At 60.4% G+C, this 18517-nt stretch overlaps 1 protein-coding gene across 4 annotated transcripts; it reads left to right on the top strand.

The window, feature by feature from the left end:
* The first annotated feature begins 7134 nt into the window (after positions 1–7134).
* SPINDOC (spindlin interactor and repressor of chromatin binding) lies at positions 7135–17103 on the top strand. 4 transcript variants are annotated; one of them, XM_070069227.1, is made up of 7 exons: positions 7135–7404; positions 10649–10966; positions 11042–11191; positions 11296–11418; positions 11567–11767; positions 13398–13521; positions 16377–16510. In XM_070069227.1, the coding sequence occupies exons 1-6, from the start codon at positions 7278–7280 to the stop codon at positions 13517–13519; spliced, it is 1041 nt and encodes a 346-aa protein (XP_069925328.1). In that variant the 5' UTR covers positions 7135–7277; the 3' UTR covers positions 13520–13521; positions 16377–16510. The 4 variants fall into 4 exon arrangements, with proteins under 4 accessions (XP_069925328.1, XP_051689053.1, XP_051689051.1 ...); XM_051833093.2 differs by lacking the exon at positions 13398–13521 and having other exon boundaries at positions 7136–7404; positions 16415–16629; XM_051833091.2 differs by lacking the exon at positions 13398–13521 and having other exon boundaries at positions 7137–7404; positions 16377–17103.
* Positions 17104–18517: the final 1414 nt, after the last annotated feature.

Below are 18517 nucleotides of genomic sequence, written 5' to 3'. Positions count from 1 at the left end.
TCCACCTGCAGTGCCAGCATCCCATATGGGTGATGGTTCTAGTCCTGGCTGCTCCTCTTCCGATCCAGCTCTCTGCTATGGCCTGTTAAAGCAGTAGAAGATGGCCCAAGTCCTTGGGCCCCTGCACCCATGTGGGAGGCCTGGAAGAAGCTCCTGGCTCCTGGCTTCGGATCGGCGCAGCTCGTTAAGGACAGAGGTCCTACATGGGGAGCAAGTGCACAGTGACTGCTGTTGTAGATTTAACCACTGACACTCTCACCTGTGCATCCTAGGGCTCACGCTGGTGGGAAGCTGATGAGAGATGGAGTCAGGACTCAAACCAGGCGCTCGGATCCAAGACGCAGGTATTCCAGTAGCTGCCTTTTTTTTTTTTTTTTTAAGATTTATTTATTTATTTGAAACTCCAAGTTGCAGAGAGAGAGGGACACATACTCACACACACACACACAGAATACCCAGGGCTAGGCTGAAGCCAGAAGCCAGGAGCCGAGCTTCTTCCAGGTCTCCCCCATGGGTAGCAGGGTAGCAGTAATGGCCGCTTTTCCCAGGCCATTAGCAGGGAGTTGGATCAGAACTGGAGCATCTGGGACACAAACCGGCACGCATATGGGATGCTGGCGTCACCGGCAGCAGCGTAACCCACTGCACCACCGCACTGGCCCACGTGATTTTCCTTCATTCCATAACTTCTGACTCCATTCAGTGGTGTCTCTGGGATTTCTCTGCCTTTCTTCTCTTCCTGTCAAGGTGGAAGAGCAGTGGCATTCTCCAACTGCAGTCGCTCCACACCTGAGAACGGGAGTTGCTCTCCCTTTGTTGCTGGGCGAACACCATAGGCTGTCCTTGTGCGAGCTGTGATGGCTCCAGCGCCGCTGGGTGACTGGATCTGGGACTGCTGTCATGTCTGGAAGGTCATTATGTGACACGTGACTCTATCGAATTCAGTAGTAGTTAACTGGTATACATTTATAGAGTTCATGAGTTCATGGTCACTTCCCTGTACAATTAAGTTTTTTGTTTTTTTTTGTTTTTTTGTTTTTTTTGTTTTTTTGTTTTTTTTTGACAGGCAGCATAGACAGTGAGAGAGAGAGAGAGACAGAGAGAAAGGTCTTCCTTTGCCGTTGGTTCACCCTCCAATGGCCGCCGCGGCCGGCGTGCTGCGGCTGGCACACTGTGCTGATCCGAAGGCAGGAGCCAGGTGCTTCTCCTGGTCTCCCATGGGGTGCAGGGCCCAAGCACTTGGGCCATCCTCCACTGCACTCCCTGGCCACAGCAGAGAGCTGGCCTGGAAGAGGGGCAACCGGGACAGAATCCGGCGCCCCGACCGGGACTAGAACCCGGTATGCCAGCACCACCAGGCGGAGGATTAGCCTGTTGAGCCGCGGTGCCGGCCCAATTAAGTTATTTTTAAAATTATTTATTTATTTGTTTGAAAAGTTGAGTGAAATAAAGAGAGGGAGCGACAGAGAAAGAGAGATCTTCCAACCACTGGTTCACCAGCCCCAATGGCTGGCACTGGTATCAGCCAAAGCCAGGAGCTGGGAGCTCCATCCGGGTGGCCCATGATGGTGGCAGGAGCCCAAGGACTTGGGCCGTCTCCCACTGCTTTCCCAGGTGCCTCAGCAGGGAGCTGGATCACAGTGGAGCAGCTGGGACTCAAACTGACACTCTGATATGGGATGCTGGTGTCACAGTGGTGGATTAACTGGCTGCTCCACAGTGCCAGTCTCTACAAGTAAGTTATTAATAGCTGTGGCCAACACTGGGGCCCAGCTGGTTGAGCTGTAGCCTGCAGCACCTCCATCCTATGTGGGCGCTGGTTCGAGTCCCGGCTGCTCCACTTCCGATCCAGCTCCCTGCGAATGTGCCTGGGAAAGCAGCAGAAGATGGCCCAAGTCCTTGGACCCCTGCACCCGGGTGGGAGACCCAGAAGAAGTTCCTGGCTCCTGGCTTCAGTCTGGCCCAGCTCTGGCCATTGTGGCCATTTGGGGAGTGAACCAGCGGATGGAACATCTCTCTCTTTTCTGCCCCCTCCTCAGTAACTGACCCTTTCAAACAAATAAATAAATAAATATTAAAGGCAAAGTTCCTGATGGCCATCCACGCGTAGGAGCAGCTTCCAGAGATTCTCCTCTTGCCCATAAAGCTGACTGCACATCGTGACGACGAGGAATAGGGTCGAAAGTCACTTGTGGATGAAGCTCGTGTGGGCGCTGGGGAGGAGCGAGGTTTGACATGTGCAGGGGTAGAACCTGGTCTGCGGGAAACAGTGGGAGACACACCTGCCACGTGGGGAAACCATGTACAAGCAGAAGATCAGGCTGACGCACACACCAAGAGGCAGAGAGGGCGAGTGGAAGGGAAGTGCTAGTGGCGTCCCCTCCTGGGTCCAGGTACTCCCGAAGTCCACCTGCTTCCCTGCCCTTCCCTGAATTCCATGAACCAACAAACCCCCCATTTCTGGGAGCTGGTCGAGAGTCTGGCAACAAGAACCCTGAAATGAAGGCATCGGGCTGGTTCTGGGCCAGTGCTGGAACTGTAAGGGTGGAGAAGACATCGCGCTGCCTTGTAGGCGCCCACGGAGGGGCGTGGAACGAACGTGAGGGCCTGGACCGTGCAGATCAACAATGACAGAACCGTGGAACAATGGAGGTGTCCCAGCTGACACAGCAGCCAAGCACGGGGATCTCTAAGCACAAGCATGCCCTGATACAGTGCCGTCTGGCGACAGTCACTGTCCTGAATTGATCTCTTTATCCGGGTATTCTTTTTCTTCTTTGAGGTGACTTCGGGGCAACTCCTTGTGGTAGGAGTGCTGAGCCAGAGAGCCTGGCTTATGCTTATTACAGCGCTAGCCACACTGACGTGGAGTGAAGTCCTCGCTCTGCTCGGTCAGCTTCCTCCACATTTGGAACTTGGTGGAGTCCGCACACTGCAACAGCTCACTCACGTGTCAGTACCCCCACAGCTGCGCCACTCACTGACCCCCTCCCATCACCGAGGCCCCCGAACGCTACCCACAGTGCAAGCTGCGCTAAAAGGAAATGCTTCATCTCCGGGGAGTGACCTAGACAGCCCCACTGCCCTAGGACAGGAGCAGTTCTTCCCATTTCTCCCGTCTGTCCTGCTGCCAGGCCATGCTCCAAGGTCAAATTCTCCAACTCACAGAGCAGGTTACAGGGGCCTGGCGGCATGAGAAGCTGGCAAAGCTGCCACTCGGGCTGCCTACATGCCTTGTGGGAGTGCCAGCTAGGAGTGCCGTCTCTGCTTCAGATCCGGCCTCCTGCTAACGTGTCCTGGGAGGCAGCGGAGGACGGCCCAGGTGCTGGAGCCCCTGCCACCCACGTGGGAGATCAGGATGGAGTTCCTGGCTCCTGGCTTCACCTGGTCTAGCCCCTGGATGTTGCTGGTATTTGGGGAGTGAACAGACAGATCAAAGATTCTCTCTCTCTCTTTCTCCCTCCCTATCAAACAAAATCTTAAAAAAAAAAAAAAAAAAACAGATTACAGACTTAGCCTGTCTGCTAAAGCTCTGTGCTTCCTCCTGCCCTGTCTTGATGATGAGGACTCCAGTTACCTCTCCAAGTGCTGTTTTAACACACCTGCCCTGCAGCCAGCAGGGAGGACCTGCGTCCAGATTCCCCTCCTCCCAGCAGGCGAGCTGGGAGAGACGTGGCTTTGCAATCGCACAGTCAGTTCTGGGTGCTGCGTGCTGCTGGATTGTTTCCTGCACATGTTGGAGCCGAAGGTGCCGCCCTTTCGTTCATTCAACAACTTAAGGTCCAGCACAGTGCAGGAGACAGAGAACTTGGGGTGAGTCCTACCTTGGCAACTCCCCACATTTCATAAGACCCAGGACATCGTGAGTTGCAGGATAAATGCTTGTTGTATTTACCCCCAAGGGAAGGGAAAAAGAATACAGCCACACTAGGGCACAACAATTTCTTACCCTTGAAATTGTATTACTTTATTCTATTTTTTTTTTTTTTTTTTTTTTTTTTGGACAGGCAGAGTGGAGTGAAAGAGGGAGAGACAGAGAGAAAGGTCTTCCTTTACCATTGGTTCACCCTCCAATGGCCGCCGTGGCCGGCGCACTCCTGGGCCACAGCAGAGAGCTGGACTGGAAGAGGGGCAACCGGGACAGAATCCAGCGCCCCGACCAGGACTAGAACCTGGTGTGCCGGTGCCGCAAGGCGGAGGATTAGCCTATTGAGCCACGGCGCCAGCCCTATTTTGTTAAATATTTATTTATTCATTTGAAAGGCAGAGTTACAGAAAGGCAAAGGCGGGGGGTGGGGGGGGGGGAGAGAGAGAGAGGTCTTCCATCTGCTGGTTCACTCCCCAGATGGCCACAACAGCCAGAGCTGCGCCGATCCGAAGCCAGGAACCAGGAGCTTCTTCTGGGTCTCCCTCACGGGTGTAAGGTCCCAAAGACTTGGGCCACCTTCTACTGATTTCCCAGGCCATAGCAGAGAGCTGGATCAGAAGTGGAGCAGCTGGGACACAAACCTGCTGGCACTAGAGGTGGCAACTTTACCTGCTATGCCGCAGCACTGGCTGCAATAAATTAATCTTAAAAAGAGAAAGAGGTTGGTTAATGTTGTCAGAGCCCTCGGAACAAAGGGCAGTGGGGACATAGCCACAGCCAAAGAAAGTTAGGTCTACGTCAGCTGGCCCAGGAGAGAAGGTGCCTGGGGGCCCCACAGGGACAGTCCTGACGTGTGGGTTGGCTCCCGGCGGCTGTGGAGGGACTGGGGAGGTGGGGGCTGTTCTGGTTTGAATGGTGTCAAGGAACGGATGTCCTCCCAAGGTTTGTCTGAGTGGCCGAGTTCATGCAGGAAAATAGGTAGGCACCACACAGAGACGGCAAAGTCTCCCGTGCTGGGCAAGTGGCCTCGTCCACGTCTCCTTTGTGTTCTGCAGGCAACAGCACGTCTGAGTCTCGCGATATTCCTCAAGCACCACGCTGATCCACAGAAGGCACCGCTGCTTCGGGCGTAGTAACACGGGGCGGGGGGGGGGGGGGTCTGCGATGAGGTGAGATGACCGCTGTAGAACCTTGGGTAAGCTATTTAAGCCTTTCAGGGTCAACTTCAGGTCCAGGCTTCTGCAACGTGTGCCCTGGGACACAACAGGAACCACGCAAGTACTCGTGTCCCTGCCGCCCTAGAGGAGACTGCGTTCCTGGCGTTAGCCTGGCCTGGTCCTGGCTGTTGCAGGCATTTGGGGAGAGAACCGGCGGATGGAAGACCTCCGTCTGTTTCTGTTTCTCTCTCCCTCGAATCTCTGCCTTTCAAATAAAAAATGACAATAAATAAAATGTAAAAAAAGACTATACTGTTAAAATTTAAAAAAAAAAAAAAAAGGGCTGGCTCCGCGGCTCACTAGGCTAATCCTCCACCTTGCGGCGCTGGCACACCGGGTTCTAGTCCCGGTCAGGGCGCCAGATTCTGTCCCGGTTGCCCTTCTTCCAGGCCAGCTCTCTGCTGTGGCCCGGGAGTGCAGTGGAGGATGGCCCAAGTGCTTGTGCCCTGCACCCCATGGGAGACCAGGATAAGTACCCGGCTCCTGCCATTGGATCAGCGCAGTGTGCCGGCCCCAGCGCGCCGGCCGCGGCAGCCATTGGAGGGTGAACCAACGGCACTGTCTCTCTCTCTCACTGTCCACTCTGCCTGTCAAAAAATAAATAAATAAATAAATATAAAAATAAAGACCAGTGAGGATGTGAGCACTGAGAAGTAATGGCTACCAAATGCCCGACACAGGACTGGGCGTGTCACTCGGGGTTTACCCTAGAAAACAGAAACCACGCCAAGTGCAGGGCATGGGTGACACGGGTGACAAGGACGATGTAGGGCTGAGAACCGAGCAGGGAACAAAATCAAGAAGCCGCTCTTGGACTGCAGGGAGCAAAGGAAGCCCTGGAATTAATGGACCTCCTGCAGGCCCGGAGCCACACCTGCTTGAGCCTGCACAGGACAAACACCCTGTCCACTCTTCCTCCTGCCCGGGCCGCCCACTGGCCAAACCCCGGCTGAAGCCAGCCATCCACTCCGTGGTCAGCCAATGCAAAGGCAGGGCTGTTGCAAACAGTGGAGAAGGAGCATTCTTTTCTAAGGACGTATTTATTTATTTGAAAGGCAGGGTTAACAGGGAGAGACAGAAGTCTTCTATTCACTGGGTCACTCCCCAGATGGCTACCAGGCTGGGCCAGGAGCCTGGGGCTCCATCCAGGTCTCCTCACGGGGGTGCAGGGGCCCGAGCACTTGAGCCATCCTCCGATGCTTTCCCAGGCGCATTCGCAGGGATCTGGAGGGGAAGTGGAGCAGCCGGGGCTCGAACCACGCCCATACGGGATGCCTGCGGCCACAGCGATTAACTGATCCGGCTACGGGACTAGCTACATTTGAAAGTAACAAAAGTAATCCCTTAAAACCCACACGGTACTACCCTTAGAGTAGTCATCGCCTCCTCTCCACCCCCCTCCCCCCCCATTCGTCAGAATCTCTGGTCTGAGGCAAAGCGCTCCAAGGCGGGCTTGCCGCGTCAGGCACCCGGCATCTTCCCCACCCCGGTGTGGGGCTGAGGGGACTGCCGGGTGTCCCCGGGCAGGGTGGCGAAGTCTCTGCCCCCGCCTGCGCGCGCCCACAGCGCCAGGGTCCCCAGGAAGGAACGCCACAAGCCCAAGGTCACAGACCCCTGCGTTTCCCGCCATTGGCATCTCCCGGCGGCGGCAGGCCGAAGGGACCCCGATCAACATCCCGGGGCCCCAGGGAGCGAGAGCGCACCCTGCCCGCAAACCAGCCGGGCGGGCGTCTCCACAGAGAGCTCTGGGAGCCCCGAGCCCAGAGCCCGCTCGGGGGCTTCCCTCCGCACCCGCGCACCCCGCCTCAGCGCCAGGTCGCGCGCCTTCACGCCATCCTGCGGGTCTCCCGGCTCCTAACGGGCCGCGTGCCCTGGGCGGAGCCAGGGCGGGGCCGCCTGCCATTGGCCGCGCAGGGCGAGGGGCGGGCCCGGAGGGCGGGCGCAGGCCGGAGCCGCTATAAAAGGCGGCGGTGGGGTCTGGGGCCCCGGATTGAGCCCTCCCCGCCCGGGGTGCCGTCGCTCCGAGGTCTCCCTCAGGCCCGGCGGGCGCGCGGCGCGACGCACGGCGGGGAGGGGGCTGCGCCGGGCGGGCCGCGGGCCCGGCGCGGGCGCGAGGTGGTCGGCGGCCGCGCGCCGAGGCCTGCGCGCCCGTCCTCCGGCATCCGGTCAGCGCTGTCGCCCGGGCCCGCACCATGGCCCTGAAGGCCGAGGGCGCCGCGCTCGACTGCTTCGAGGTGAAGCTCAAATGCGAAGAAGGGGAGGACGACGATGAGGCCGTGGTGGTGGCCGTGATCCCGCGGCCCGAGCCGATGCTCAGAGGTGAGGGTGGGCGGGAACCCCGCTTCCGTGTCCCGGGCCGGCTGGGGCTGCGCCTCGAGGCCGGGGTCGGGGGCCCGGGCACCCCGGCCCCCGCAGCCTGCAGCCCAGACGCCCCCGTCCCCGCCCCCACCCCTCCAGCCCGGGGCCAGGGCGTGCTCTTGCTCCTCCCCCACCGGGTTTGGAATCCCAGGCCTCCCCCCACCCCCCCTGCCCGGCCCAGGGTCTGGAGACTTCGATCCACGCCCCAAACGCTCCGGATCTTCCGGTGCCCGAGCGCCCCCTCCCCCGGAGCGGGAGCCCCCCCTCGGCCAGAGCCCCAGGGGCGCTGGGTGGCCGCGGCCGCCGACACCGGGCCAGGCTGTGTTGCAGGCCGAGGGGCGGCCGAGGCCTCTAGGCCCCAAGCTAGGCGCGGCAGCTGGGTGTCCGGAGCGCACCGGGGGAGGGGGGTGGAGGCCGGCGCCGCTGCCGACCCCCCCAGAGGCGGATTTTGAGGCCCCTCCAAGTAGAAAGCTTTTCCGCCCCCACCTCCATCCCTTCCACCGGCGGAAGCCACAGGTGTCAGAGCCCGGAGCCGGGCGATGAATGGAGCCTCCCGCAGCGCCCCGGAGTAGAAAAACAGCCCTGGCGAGTGGGGCTCTCGGCCGCCTCCCTCGTGGGGGACCAGCCGTGGGAGAGGATTCGGCAACAGCCGGGAACACTCGCCCTCCTGCCCGGACGCCGGACAGGAGCTTGCAGCCTGCAGGAAAACAAAGGCATTGCCCTGGAACTGGGTGTGCACCCCTCCCTCCTCTGGGGCTCGGGGCGGAGGTGAAGGGGGAGACGAGCTCTCCGCGCCTCGCGCATCCTTTTCGGGATCAGGGGGGTGGGCGTGCTGCTCAGCGGGGTCAGGGGTCCTCTCAGTTAACCCCTCCACCAGGGCGCAGGGGCCTTGCGCCCACTGTTAGGGAGGAGGCCAGAGAGGTGTTGATTGTGCGCACGCCAGGCGCGGTGTTAAGCTGGGGTGGTGATGTGGCCAGCAGGGCAGCGGACTTTGCTGTGTGGAGCACACGTGTACGCCGATGGCGGGAGCCGGGGGAATGCGTGTGTTGTGTGGCACACGGCAGTGTGTGGCTCAGACGTAACCCAGCATAAGGAGGAAAAGGTGGGTGTTGTCTTCCGTGTCCAGCAGCAGCAAGGCTGTGCTGGTGCAAATCTTTGAGTGGTGACCTGAAGGCTTTGGGGGTCAGCCTTGGAGGTAGGCAGAGAAGAGGGAGGGCAAGGGAGGTTGTCTGGAGCAGCACATCCCATGTGGGCGCTGGTTCGAGTCCCGGTGGCTCCACTTCCTGTCCAGCTCCCTGCTAGTGGCCTTGGAAAGCAGCAGAAGATGGCCCGAGTACATACGGGAGACTCAGATGGAGTTCCAGGCCATCCCTGGCTGTTGTGGCCGTTTGGGGAGTGAACCAGCAGATGGGAGATTTCTCTTTCTGTGTCTCTGCAACAAAAAAAAAAAAAAAAGAAAGACACTGCTAAGCAGTCCATGCCCCCCATCAGCGCCAGTATTTGAGTCGCAGCTCTTCTCCCTCTCCAGTTCCAGCTTCCTGCTGGAGTGTGCCCTGGGGGGCAGCAGGCGATGGCTCTGCCACCCCCCTGAGAAATGGTTCCTGGCTTCCGTCTAACCCAGCCGCAGCTGGTGCAGGCGTTTGGGACTTGTGCCAGCAGATGGGCGGTCTGTCTGCCTGTCCGATCAATCAGTTTTAGAATTTTTAAAAAGAATAGCAAGAGCAAAGATCTTGCGGCACACGTTTTGGGAAGGACTTGGGGTGAGAGGATGAGTGCTGGCTGTTTGCTGAGGGGTTAGAGGCAGGGGCAGGCTTGTGGGAGAGGGGAGTAGAGGTTTGGGTGTGGTTACAGCGCCCCACCGCGAGGCCGGAGACACAGGAGTCTTGGGTTCAGGCAGAGTCCGGCTGGAGGTAACACCGTGGCTGTCCTCGGCAGGCAGGCAGTGCGATGAGACTTGGAGGAGGAGGAGGCTGGCGGAGAAGGGGGCCGAGGACTGAACCCTGGAGTTCTTCGGCGATGACAGGCTGGAGATGGTGGCAGGCCCTCAAGCGGCCAGCATGCACGCTCTCATGGAGCTACGGCGCAGTGTGCAGAGACCCGGGGAACACGCAGAGCGCAGTGATCTGCTGTGGCTGAAGTGACAGCAGCAGGGGCATGTGGGGCTCAGTGCGGGGAGAAGCGGCTTCAGGTGGGAAGATTGTTCCTGGGCAGTGACCCGGAGCGAGCGGGGGAGCTGTGCAGGTGTTGAGGAGATGAGGGCCCAGCACAGGTGATGGAGGAAGCGCCGGGGAAGTGAGGGGCAGCAGTGATGACAAAGTCTGCTCTGAGGAAGCAGCGGGCCGGGCGGAGCTGAGGAACTGCCCTCCGGCTTTAGCCTTGTTGACGTGGCGTAGAGAGCCTGTTGTGACTTGGCAGGTCGGATGCCTGTCCGCGGTCACGTGGGAGAGGAGCAGCCCAGCGCGGGCCTGGGTTGTCTGCAAGCCGAGGGTAGTGTCCATCTCAGATGCCGCCTCCTCCGGCAGCCCCAGGTGTGAGGACCTCCCCCTTGGTGTTCGTCTGCTCTTCTCAGGGTGGTGGCAGAGAGGAGTGGCCATGAGGAACCACAGGCGCTTAAGCACTGAGCCGTCCAGCTCACCGGGCCGGGGGTGCCTTACCTGGGCAGAACAGGGCTCCTGCCCGGTCAGGGCGTGCGGTTCGCGCACAGACAGCAGCACAGGTACAGACTAAGGAGCGGGACTGTTGGAACGAATGCTTCCGAGGGGGTGGGAGGCCCTTTGAGCAGGGGCAGGAGCTACAGGTACGTCTCTCACCTCCCCCCCGTGCCAGCTCCTGTGGGACGGTAACTTGTGAACATTTCCGGTCTTACCCGGTGGCCCAGCGGTCAGCTGAGTGTCGGGGATAGGAAGCGCGGGGGCTTCACAGGGCGATCTGGACAGAGCTGCACAGGCTGAGGACCTGCAGGGACACCGCCTGTGCGCAAACACGCGGTTCTAAGGTCTAAGACTCAATTGGGAGGAGGTAAGGTGGTGAGGGAAGCAGGCGCCAGCACGAGAGCTGTGTTCCGTGGGCTCCCGGGATCCGGACAGAGGCGGAGACGCTTTGGATGGGAATGCTCCGTCTCCAGAACACCAGATTCGAGGGTCACAGTCCAGGCGCAGGCGGCCAGGGCACCCTCACGGATACTCCCTCTCCTGTCCCCACGCAGTCGCCCAGCAGAAGACTCCACCGCCGAGGCCCAGCCTGCCCGAGGCGGGCTGCGAGGAGCTCAGGCAGCAGGTGTCTTGGGAACAGGAGTTCCTGGTGGGAAACAGCCCAGGAGGCAGCGGGCGAGCCCTGTGCATGGTGTGCGGCGCGGAGATCCGGGCCCCCTCGGCGGACACGGCTCGCGCGCACATCCTGGAGCAGCATCCTCACACGCTGGACCTGAGCCCTTCCGAGAAGAGCAACATCTTGGAGGCCTGGAGCGAGGGCGTGGCCCTCCTGCAGGACGTCAGCACCGAGCAGCCGCGCCCTCCCAGCCCAGGTACTCGGGCCCAGGGCCGGGTGGAGGGAGGAGCGATCCCAGTGCTTGGAGCTCACTGGGCTGTGCCCCCTTCAGACTCAGGCCGGGAAGCCGAGCCAGACCCGGACTCCTACCCGGACCCCGCCGAGGTGCCGGCAGAGATCGTCGTCCTCCTGGACTCTGAGGACAACCCGGCTCTCCCTAGAAGGATCCGGCCCAGGGGACTCCGCCCCCTCGAGCTTCCTGGTCAGTCAGCCGGGCAGCCAGAGGCGGTGGGGGCAGGGGGAAGCCTGGGGCTGTGGGGTTCACGCCTGGCCTCCTGAAGACGCCTAAGGTCTTTCCTTCTGCAGCCGTCCCCGCTGCCGAGCCAGGAGGCAGGAAGCCCCGGAGTGTGAGATGGAAGGAGCCCGGGGAAGAGCCGGTCAGGAAGAAGAGAGGCAGAGCTGTGACCAAAAGCCCGGACCCCGGCCCAGGTGAGGGAAGGCCTGGGAGAACACTGAGGTTGGTGACGAGGGGGTGGGGCCCCGGCAAACGGCATCTGTGGCTCCCCGAGGCCTGGGCTCTGACCGAGGGGCTCCAGCCCCCCCTCACTGGGCTGTGTCATCCTCTCCTTCCCTGCAGACCCCCCGTCGCCCGACTCGCCCACCGAGACGTTCGCAGCGCCAGCCGAGGTCCGCCACTTCACCGATGGCAGCTTCCCCCCTGGCTTTGTCCTCCAGCTCTTCTCGCACACCCAGCTCAGGGCTGCAGACAGCAAGGACTCACGTAAAGACGGGCGGACGGCAGACCGCGGCCTGCCCCAGCCGGAGAGCCCCTCTCCAGGTGAGCACTCCTGAGCGAACACAGGCGGGCCCGGCCCCTCTGCTGTGCTGCTGGGGCCCCTGGGAGACAGGGCCGAGGGCAGAGGCATTTGTCTGGTGTGGGTCGTGGCAGACGGCTGAGCTTCTCAGCATTTCTTGGGAGCAGCCATGAGGTTGGAGGGCTGTGCCAGCCCCGCCCGGACGCCTGACACCACCTTGTGCGGGAAACTGATCCCAGCCGGAGACTGAGGTGCCCTCTTCAGCCATCAGGGCAGGGCCGGACAGGGCTGCCCAGAGTTCCAGCAGACAGGTGTCAGGAGCAGGGAGCAGACGCCTCCCTGGGGCCGCCAACCCCAGTGAGCGCCAAACAGCGGCACTAAGTGCTTGCGTAGGTTTGTGCTGTGGCCTCGTGGGTGTTTTCCCTTAATTTTTACTTGAGAAGCAGAGGGACGAAGAGAGTTCCCGTCCTTTGTTCACTCCACAAATGCCTGCAATGGCTGTGGCTGGGCTGGGTCAAAGCTCAGCCACCCGGAACACAACCCAGGTCTTCCACATGGGCGGCAAGAGCCCTGGTACTTGAACTGGAGCCAGGCATTGAACTCAGGCACTCCGATACGGGGCATGGGATTTATTTATTTGAAAGGCAGAGTTACAGAGACGAAGAGAGACAAAGGTCTTCCATCCGCTGGTTCACTCCCCAGACGGCTGCAGTAGCCAGTGCCGGGCCAGACTGAAGCTAGGAGCTTCATTCGGGTCTCCCATGTTTGTAGCAGGGATGCAAACACTTAGACCATCTTCCACTGCTTTTCCTAGGCCATTAGCAGGGACCTGGATTGGAAGTGGAGCAGCCAGGATACGAACCAGAGGCTGACATTGTAGGTAGCTGTGTTCCCCGCTAGGCCACAGCGCCAGCCCCTGGGGCATGGGCGTCTTTAACGGCTAGGCTAAACACTCATTCCTGTTTATATGTGATCCTTAAAAAATACCTTGTAAGAGGGCAGATGTCAGAGTAGGTGTTTGACCTAGCAGTTAATCCCCTGCAAGACGGCTGGCGCCGCGGCTCACTTGGCTAATCCTCCACCTGCGGCGCTGGCACCCTGGGTTCTAGTCCTGGTTGGGGTGCCAGATTCTGTCCCGGTTGCCCCTCTTCCAGTCCAGCTCTCTGCTGTGGCCCTGGGAAGGCAGTGGAGGATGGCCCAAGTGCTTGGGCCCTGCACCCGCATGGGAGGCCAGGAGGAAGCACCTGGCTCCTGCCTTCGGATCGGTGCGCTGCGCCGGCCATAGCGGCCATTTGGGTGGTGAACCAACAGAAAAGGAAGACCTTTCTGTCTCTCTCTGTTTAACTCTGCCTGTCAAAAAAAAAAAAAAAAAAAAAAAAGACCCTGCAAGTCCCCACTTGGGCCACTGGCATCGCACGTCAGTGTCTGGGTTTGAGTCCTGACTGTTGCTGAATCCGTCTTTGCTTCCTGCTAATACACACCCTGCGAGGCAGTGGTGAGGGAGACCTGGACCGGGCTCCCAGCTTCAGCCTGGGCAGCCCCAGCCCTGGCAGGTATTTGGAGAGGAAACCAACGGCTGGGGGCGCGCTCTGTGTCTGTCTGCCTCTCACGAAAGTAGTTTTTCTAAAGGCAAACGCGCATCTCCTCTTCCAGGTGGAGACACAGCTCGCGGGTCCTTGCTCCTGGTTCTTGCATTAGTTCTGTTTGCTGCTGAAACAAGTGATTACAGGCCCAGGGGCTCAAGACAGCGCACATGTGTTATTTTGCGGTTCTGAAGGTCAGAGGCCCAAAATGGTTGTCACTCAGCTAAAAACTGAGGTGTGGGCAGGGCTTTGTTCCTTTCTGGAATCTCTAAGGGAAAATCTGTCTTCTCGCACAGCCTGGCTTCCAGAGGCCTCTCAACACCTTCACAGCCAGCAGTGGCCAGTCCACTGTCTCAGGACAGCTAATGTTGGCTGTGACCGGTCCGCCCCCTCTTCTCCATTGAGGGGCCCTTGTGGTTGCAATGGGCTCACTCAGACCACAGAGCCAAAGCCTGTATTTTATTTTATTCAGCTGATTAGCAGCCTCGATTCCGTCTGCAGCCCTGATGTCCCCTTGCCAAGGGGTAAAGCACCCTCAGGCTCCGGGGATTTGGATGTGGACATCTTTGGTGGGGACCCAGCGAGCCGACTTCAGCGGCGGCTGCGGGCCCGAGGCCGAGCCTGCTTCCTCTCCACGCGGACACTGCTGACGGTCTCAGGAGTGGATGGGTCCCCCAGAAAGCGCTCCCCAGGGCTCAGTGTTGCTTACGCCCTTAGTTCAAAGAGCTCTGTGTGCGCACACGTGCTCGCTTGCTCCTGTTTGCTAATTCGCCAAAACATCTCCCCGTTTGTGACTCAGGGCAGCCACTCCCGTAGATCAGTTTTGACTGCCTGGGTTTCAGCTTGTGTCACATTCCAGCCCCGCAACCCCGGACTCCGCAATTTGCCTGGATCTGAGCATCACCCCTGCCCCCCTTGGCACATCGTGGCCCTAATTGGCTGGCCTGTCCCGCTGTGTATGGGGTCCTTAGTTTCGTTCTCGAAAGGGGGCCGTCGTGCCGAGTCTGAGGGTGTCCTGTTCCCAAACCCCAGCTCTCCGGTGTGGTGGGTAGATGAGGTTTTGGGCTCATTTGGGGTTCCAAGTGGACGAAATGGTGGGAGGGGGCTGCAGCGCGTTCTCAGTAGCAGGATCCTGGAGATTGGGAGTGGGCCAGAAACTGCAGGAGACGCCCTGGGGGCTGCCAGCCCCGGGGGGAAGCACATGGCAGTGGCGTGAGTTGGGCAGCCCTGTCCCCAGGACACTCAGTGTGTCCAGGTCAGGGCCACTGAGGCTCTGAGGCAAGGTTGCAGTTGACTTCCACACAGTTAAATCCAGTTTGTTCTCCATCGCTATGGCCTGGTCTCCTCCTTCACTCAGCTGTCCTCCTGCCCCAGAGCGGGAAGGCTCACCTGTCCCCTTCCCTTGCTAGCACGAAGCACCTGGGGGTGGGGTGTGTCCTGCGGCGCGATAGCCCCAGGGGCCAGAACTGTGTCAGCACAGAATTGCCCTGCTTTGTGTTCAGCGAATGAAGAGATGAGGCAGCCTCCCCCCCCACCGAGGGTGGGGAACTGTCCCATTCCTGGGAGCTCACCCCCAGGCCCCCTCTGTAAATGCCCCTCCTGTGTGTCCACAGCCTGGCCCTCCCCCGAGGGGTCCAGCCCCTCTTTCAGCCTGCCCCGTGACATCTCTCAAACAGTTCCAGAGCAGACCCAGGCCCCTCGTAGCCCACTGCTACCGCTCTGCACCATCCTCCGTCCGTCAGTTTGCACTGCCCAGAACTTTGGGGTCATCCTCTGTGGCGCTCCACCCCCGCACGGGTTCAAGGTTCACCCTCCTGCCGCCACCCTGGCCTGATGCCGAGCCTCTGAGCTTTGCTTGCTCTGCTCTGTTGCTACCGTAGTCGGAGTGGCCTTGGCTACAAACACGAGTCAGGGTCGACCCCTGCTCGGAGCCCTCCTGAGCCCTCCTAGGGGGACCAGTGTCCCGCAGGCTCCTGACTTCCGTCACACCCGCTCTGCAGTCAGCAGCCTCGCGTTCCTACGGCAGGGTGTCTCCCCGCCCCCAGGCATCTGCGTTGCCAGCTCTCCAGCGTGCTCGCTGTTCCTCTACAACTCTGCTCCCCTGTCAGCTCCAGGCCGCCCTGTCTCCTTTCCCTGGTGTCTGAATGTTGCATCCCTCTGTAGAAACACAGTCGCACCTTTTGTTTGTTTGTTTATTGGCTGTCACCCGTAGAAGGTAAATTCCAAGAAGTCGGCCTGGTGAGTGGCGTTCGTTACTGGAGCAGCGTTGGCATGGCATGGTTGCTCAATAAGCGGTTGTTGAAGTGGGTTCAGTCCCCCCTCAGTGAGCTTACGTGAACACGAAATGGAATTTACCAGATCACAGAACTGGGGGACACTCCTTAAGTCACTTTCAGCAGCAAAATTGGCCCTCGTCTTCTCTGCCACATTGTAAACAATTGTGTCTGAGGACAGAATAGGGAAAGCCACACCGGACTCAGCGCAGACGGGCAGCGGCTGCAGTGCCCAGTGTGGTGACCTGCACATGCCCTGTCCCAGGGGACACTTTGTGCCGTCCCCTGTGAGCCCAGGTTTGCCCACTGTGAGTGGTTTCTCCTCCCTCAGGTGGACGGCTGAGCCGTGGGGTGCGGGTACCACCTGTCAGGTCAAGAAGCAGATGGGAGTTGTGAGGCAGAGCTAGACGCCACCCCAGGGCGCTCTGCAGCACTCCCTTCTCGGCTCAGCGCGTTGGCCCCTCGGTGGGCAAGGCCGGCTCTGAGACGGCTTTTGTCCATTCGGCCAGGATGCTCTGTGATCTGAGTTGGAATAGAGTCAGCTGAAGGGCAGAGCTGGACAAAGTTAGAAGGTACTCTGTGGCCGTGTGCCCGAATGCCCGAGGGAGGAAGGCTGGGGACAGGCGTTCTGGTCCTGGTGGCTCTCGGCTCCCCGTCCCCAAGCTTCCCCCCATCCCAGGCCTAGAAGGGGGATATGCTTTAAGTTTCGGGGAACACCCTTGGGCCAAGGGGTCTGGAGGACCCTGACTCTGCTCTCTGCCCCCACCCCTGCCCAGCTCCCCCTCCGGGGCTCCGCGGGACACTGGATCTCCAGGTTATCCGCGTGCGGATGGAGGAACCTCCGGCCGTCAGCCTCCTGCAAGACTGGTCCAAGCACCCCCAGGGCTCCAAGGGTGTGGGAGCAGGTGACCCCGCGGACTGGCCCGCGGTTCTGTCGGAATCCAGCGCTGCTGTGCGGGGGCAGCCAGAGGCGGGGAGTGGGGTGTAAATTCTTGCTTTTCCTGGGGAGGGTGGGAGGGCAGAGACGGTGTCCCCCTTTGGCTTACAACTCGGAGCTGTCCGGCTTGGCCGCCTGTTGTAGAGGGAAACCGGGGGCCGGGGCAGGGTGGAAGGGGCAGCATGCGCTGTACCTTTGGGGCACTGGAAAATGTCCACCCCTGGGTGGCCAAGGCTGCCGTGCGGTAGGGCACTGGCCTGTGGAGAACACCCACCCCATCCCTTGCCGATCCCCACCGCTCCCCCGCATTCTCCCCCGGCACAGTGCCTTACAGAGGAGGTGTCAGAGCGGGGTGAACTGAGTCCCACTACCTCGGGGGACACCTCTCCTCCCCCACTCGTTCAGGCTCCTGAGCCAGGAAGCCTCCATTACCTCTTCCCGCTGCATCCCCGCCTGGGGCCCCAGCGCCCACCTGGGGCCCTGTCCACCCCCACTCGCCTTGTTCACCTGTTCTCCTGTTGTATATATCGCCTTTGTTGACAATAAATTATTTTTTTTTATGAAGAGAGCACTGTCTGGGCCGTCCCTGGGGCAGGGGTCGGCAGGATGTCCATCCGAGGCCGCGTGTGGGGCAGGATAGTGAAGGTGGCGCTGGGTGGCGGCCAGCGCTGTGCGGGCCTCTCAGCGGGGCCTCACCGGCTTCCTGCCTCCTCTGGGATGGGGTCCGAAACGCCATTTCCTTAACATTGTACCTCCCACCCCCCAGAGATACAGAGAGATCTGTCATTCGCTGGCTCACTCCCCAAGTGCCTGCGGCAGCCAGGACTGCGTCTGGCCCAAGCCAGCAGCCCAGGAGACATGTCTGAGCTGTCACCTGCTGCCCGCCGTGGCACACAACAGGACACCGGGCTGGGAGCAGAGCAGACAGGACTGCGGCCAGGCACTGGGATGCCGGCGCAGCATGTGGACACCTCCCATGCACCCAGCACCGGCCCCAGTGCTGTCCCTCCTGACTCACCTGGTGGGCTTTCCCTGAGAGGCCGCTGCAGGAGCCCTGCGGCGCCCAGCCATGGAGCTGGAAAGTGAAATGGCCATGGCCGCCGCCCTCGGGCCCATGAGGGGAGGTGGGCCTAGACTCAGCCTGCCGCCTCCAGCCCCTCCACCTACACCTTCAGCTGAATTAAAGCCGAACGCTTGCCTAGTTTTTCCCCTCATTCCCCGCACCATCATACGGCCCCTTCTGGTCTCCACCAGGTTCCTTTCTCTCCTAAGTGGAACCATCCCAGGCCAAGTCCATGTGGAGTTCACCCTCCTCGCCACCTTTGGTGAGATGAAGTTCACGGGTAGCTCTGTGAAACCCCAAACTCTGCCGTCCTGTTGATCCGCAAACGGACTTGGTTTGTAGGCCTGTACCCTGCAGGCCTGCCTCACCACTCCTGATAAATGAGCCCACTAAGAGTCGGGCAGAGCAGAATGAGGGGGAGCAGCACAGGACGGCAGGCACTCGGCCAGGCTGACCACAAGGGTCATCTGCATCAGGAAGGGGCGGCACGGCATGGTGTGGCGGGGTCCTTTCTCCTCATGTGACACTCCGGAGAAGGAGCCCAAGGACACACACAGGGCCCTCGCCTAGGGGGGGTTGAGAGACTGAGGTGTCACGGAGAACAGGCTCAGGGTTCAGGATGCTTTCTGTCGGGCTGGCTCTACCACTACCACTCACGGCGACACATGGGCCACGGAGCTCCTGGATCTCAACCCCCGGGCCTGCAGGTTGGCAAAACCTGTATCCTGCCTGATCTGAAAGAGTCCATAGTCCAGTGCCGCGGCTCACTAGGCTAATCCTCCACCTGCGGCGCCGGCACACCGGGTTCTAATCCCGGTCGGGGCACTGGATTCTGTCCTGGTTGCTCCTCTTCCAGGCCAGCTCTCTGCTGTGGCCCAGGAGTGCAGTGGAGGATGGCCCAAGTCCTTGGGCCCTGC

Source organism: Oryctolagus cuniculus, chromosome 1 (assembly GCF_964237555.1).
Source record: "Oryctolagus cuniculus chromosome 1, mOryCun1.1, whole genome shotgun sequence".
Taxonomy (NCBI): domain Eukaryota; kingdom Metazoa; phylum Chordata; class Mammalia; order Lagomorpha; family Leporidae; genus Oryctolagus; species Oryctolagus cuniculus.
This window is presented reverse-complemented; position numbering and strand designations above follow the sequence as displayed.

Bases quoted from the DNA above. Each gene is read 5' to 3' on its own strand.
- SPINDOC (XM_051833091.2), top strand. From the start codon at position 7,278: ATGGCCCTGAAGGCCGAGGGCGCCGCGCTCGACTGCTTCGAGGTGAAG. The intron at 7,405-10,648 runs GTGAGGGTGGGC...GTCCCCACGCAG, and splicing joins GCCCGAGCCGATGCTCAGAG to TCGCCCAGCAGAAGACTCCA. The intron at 10,967-11,041 runs GTACTCGGGCCC...TGCCCCCTTCAG, and splicing joins GCCGCGCCCTCCCAGCCCAG to ACTCAGGCCGGGAAGCCGAG.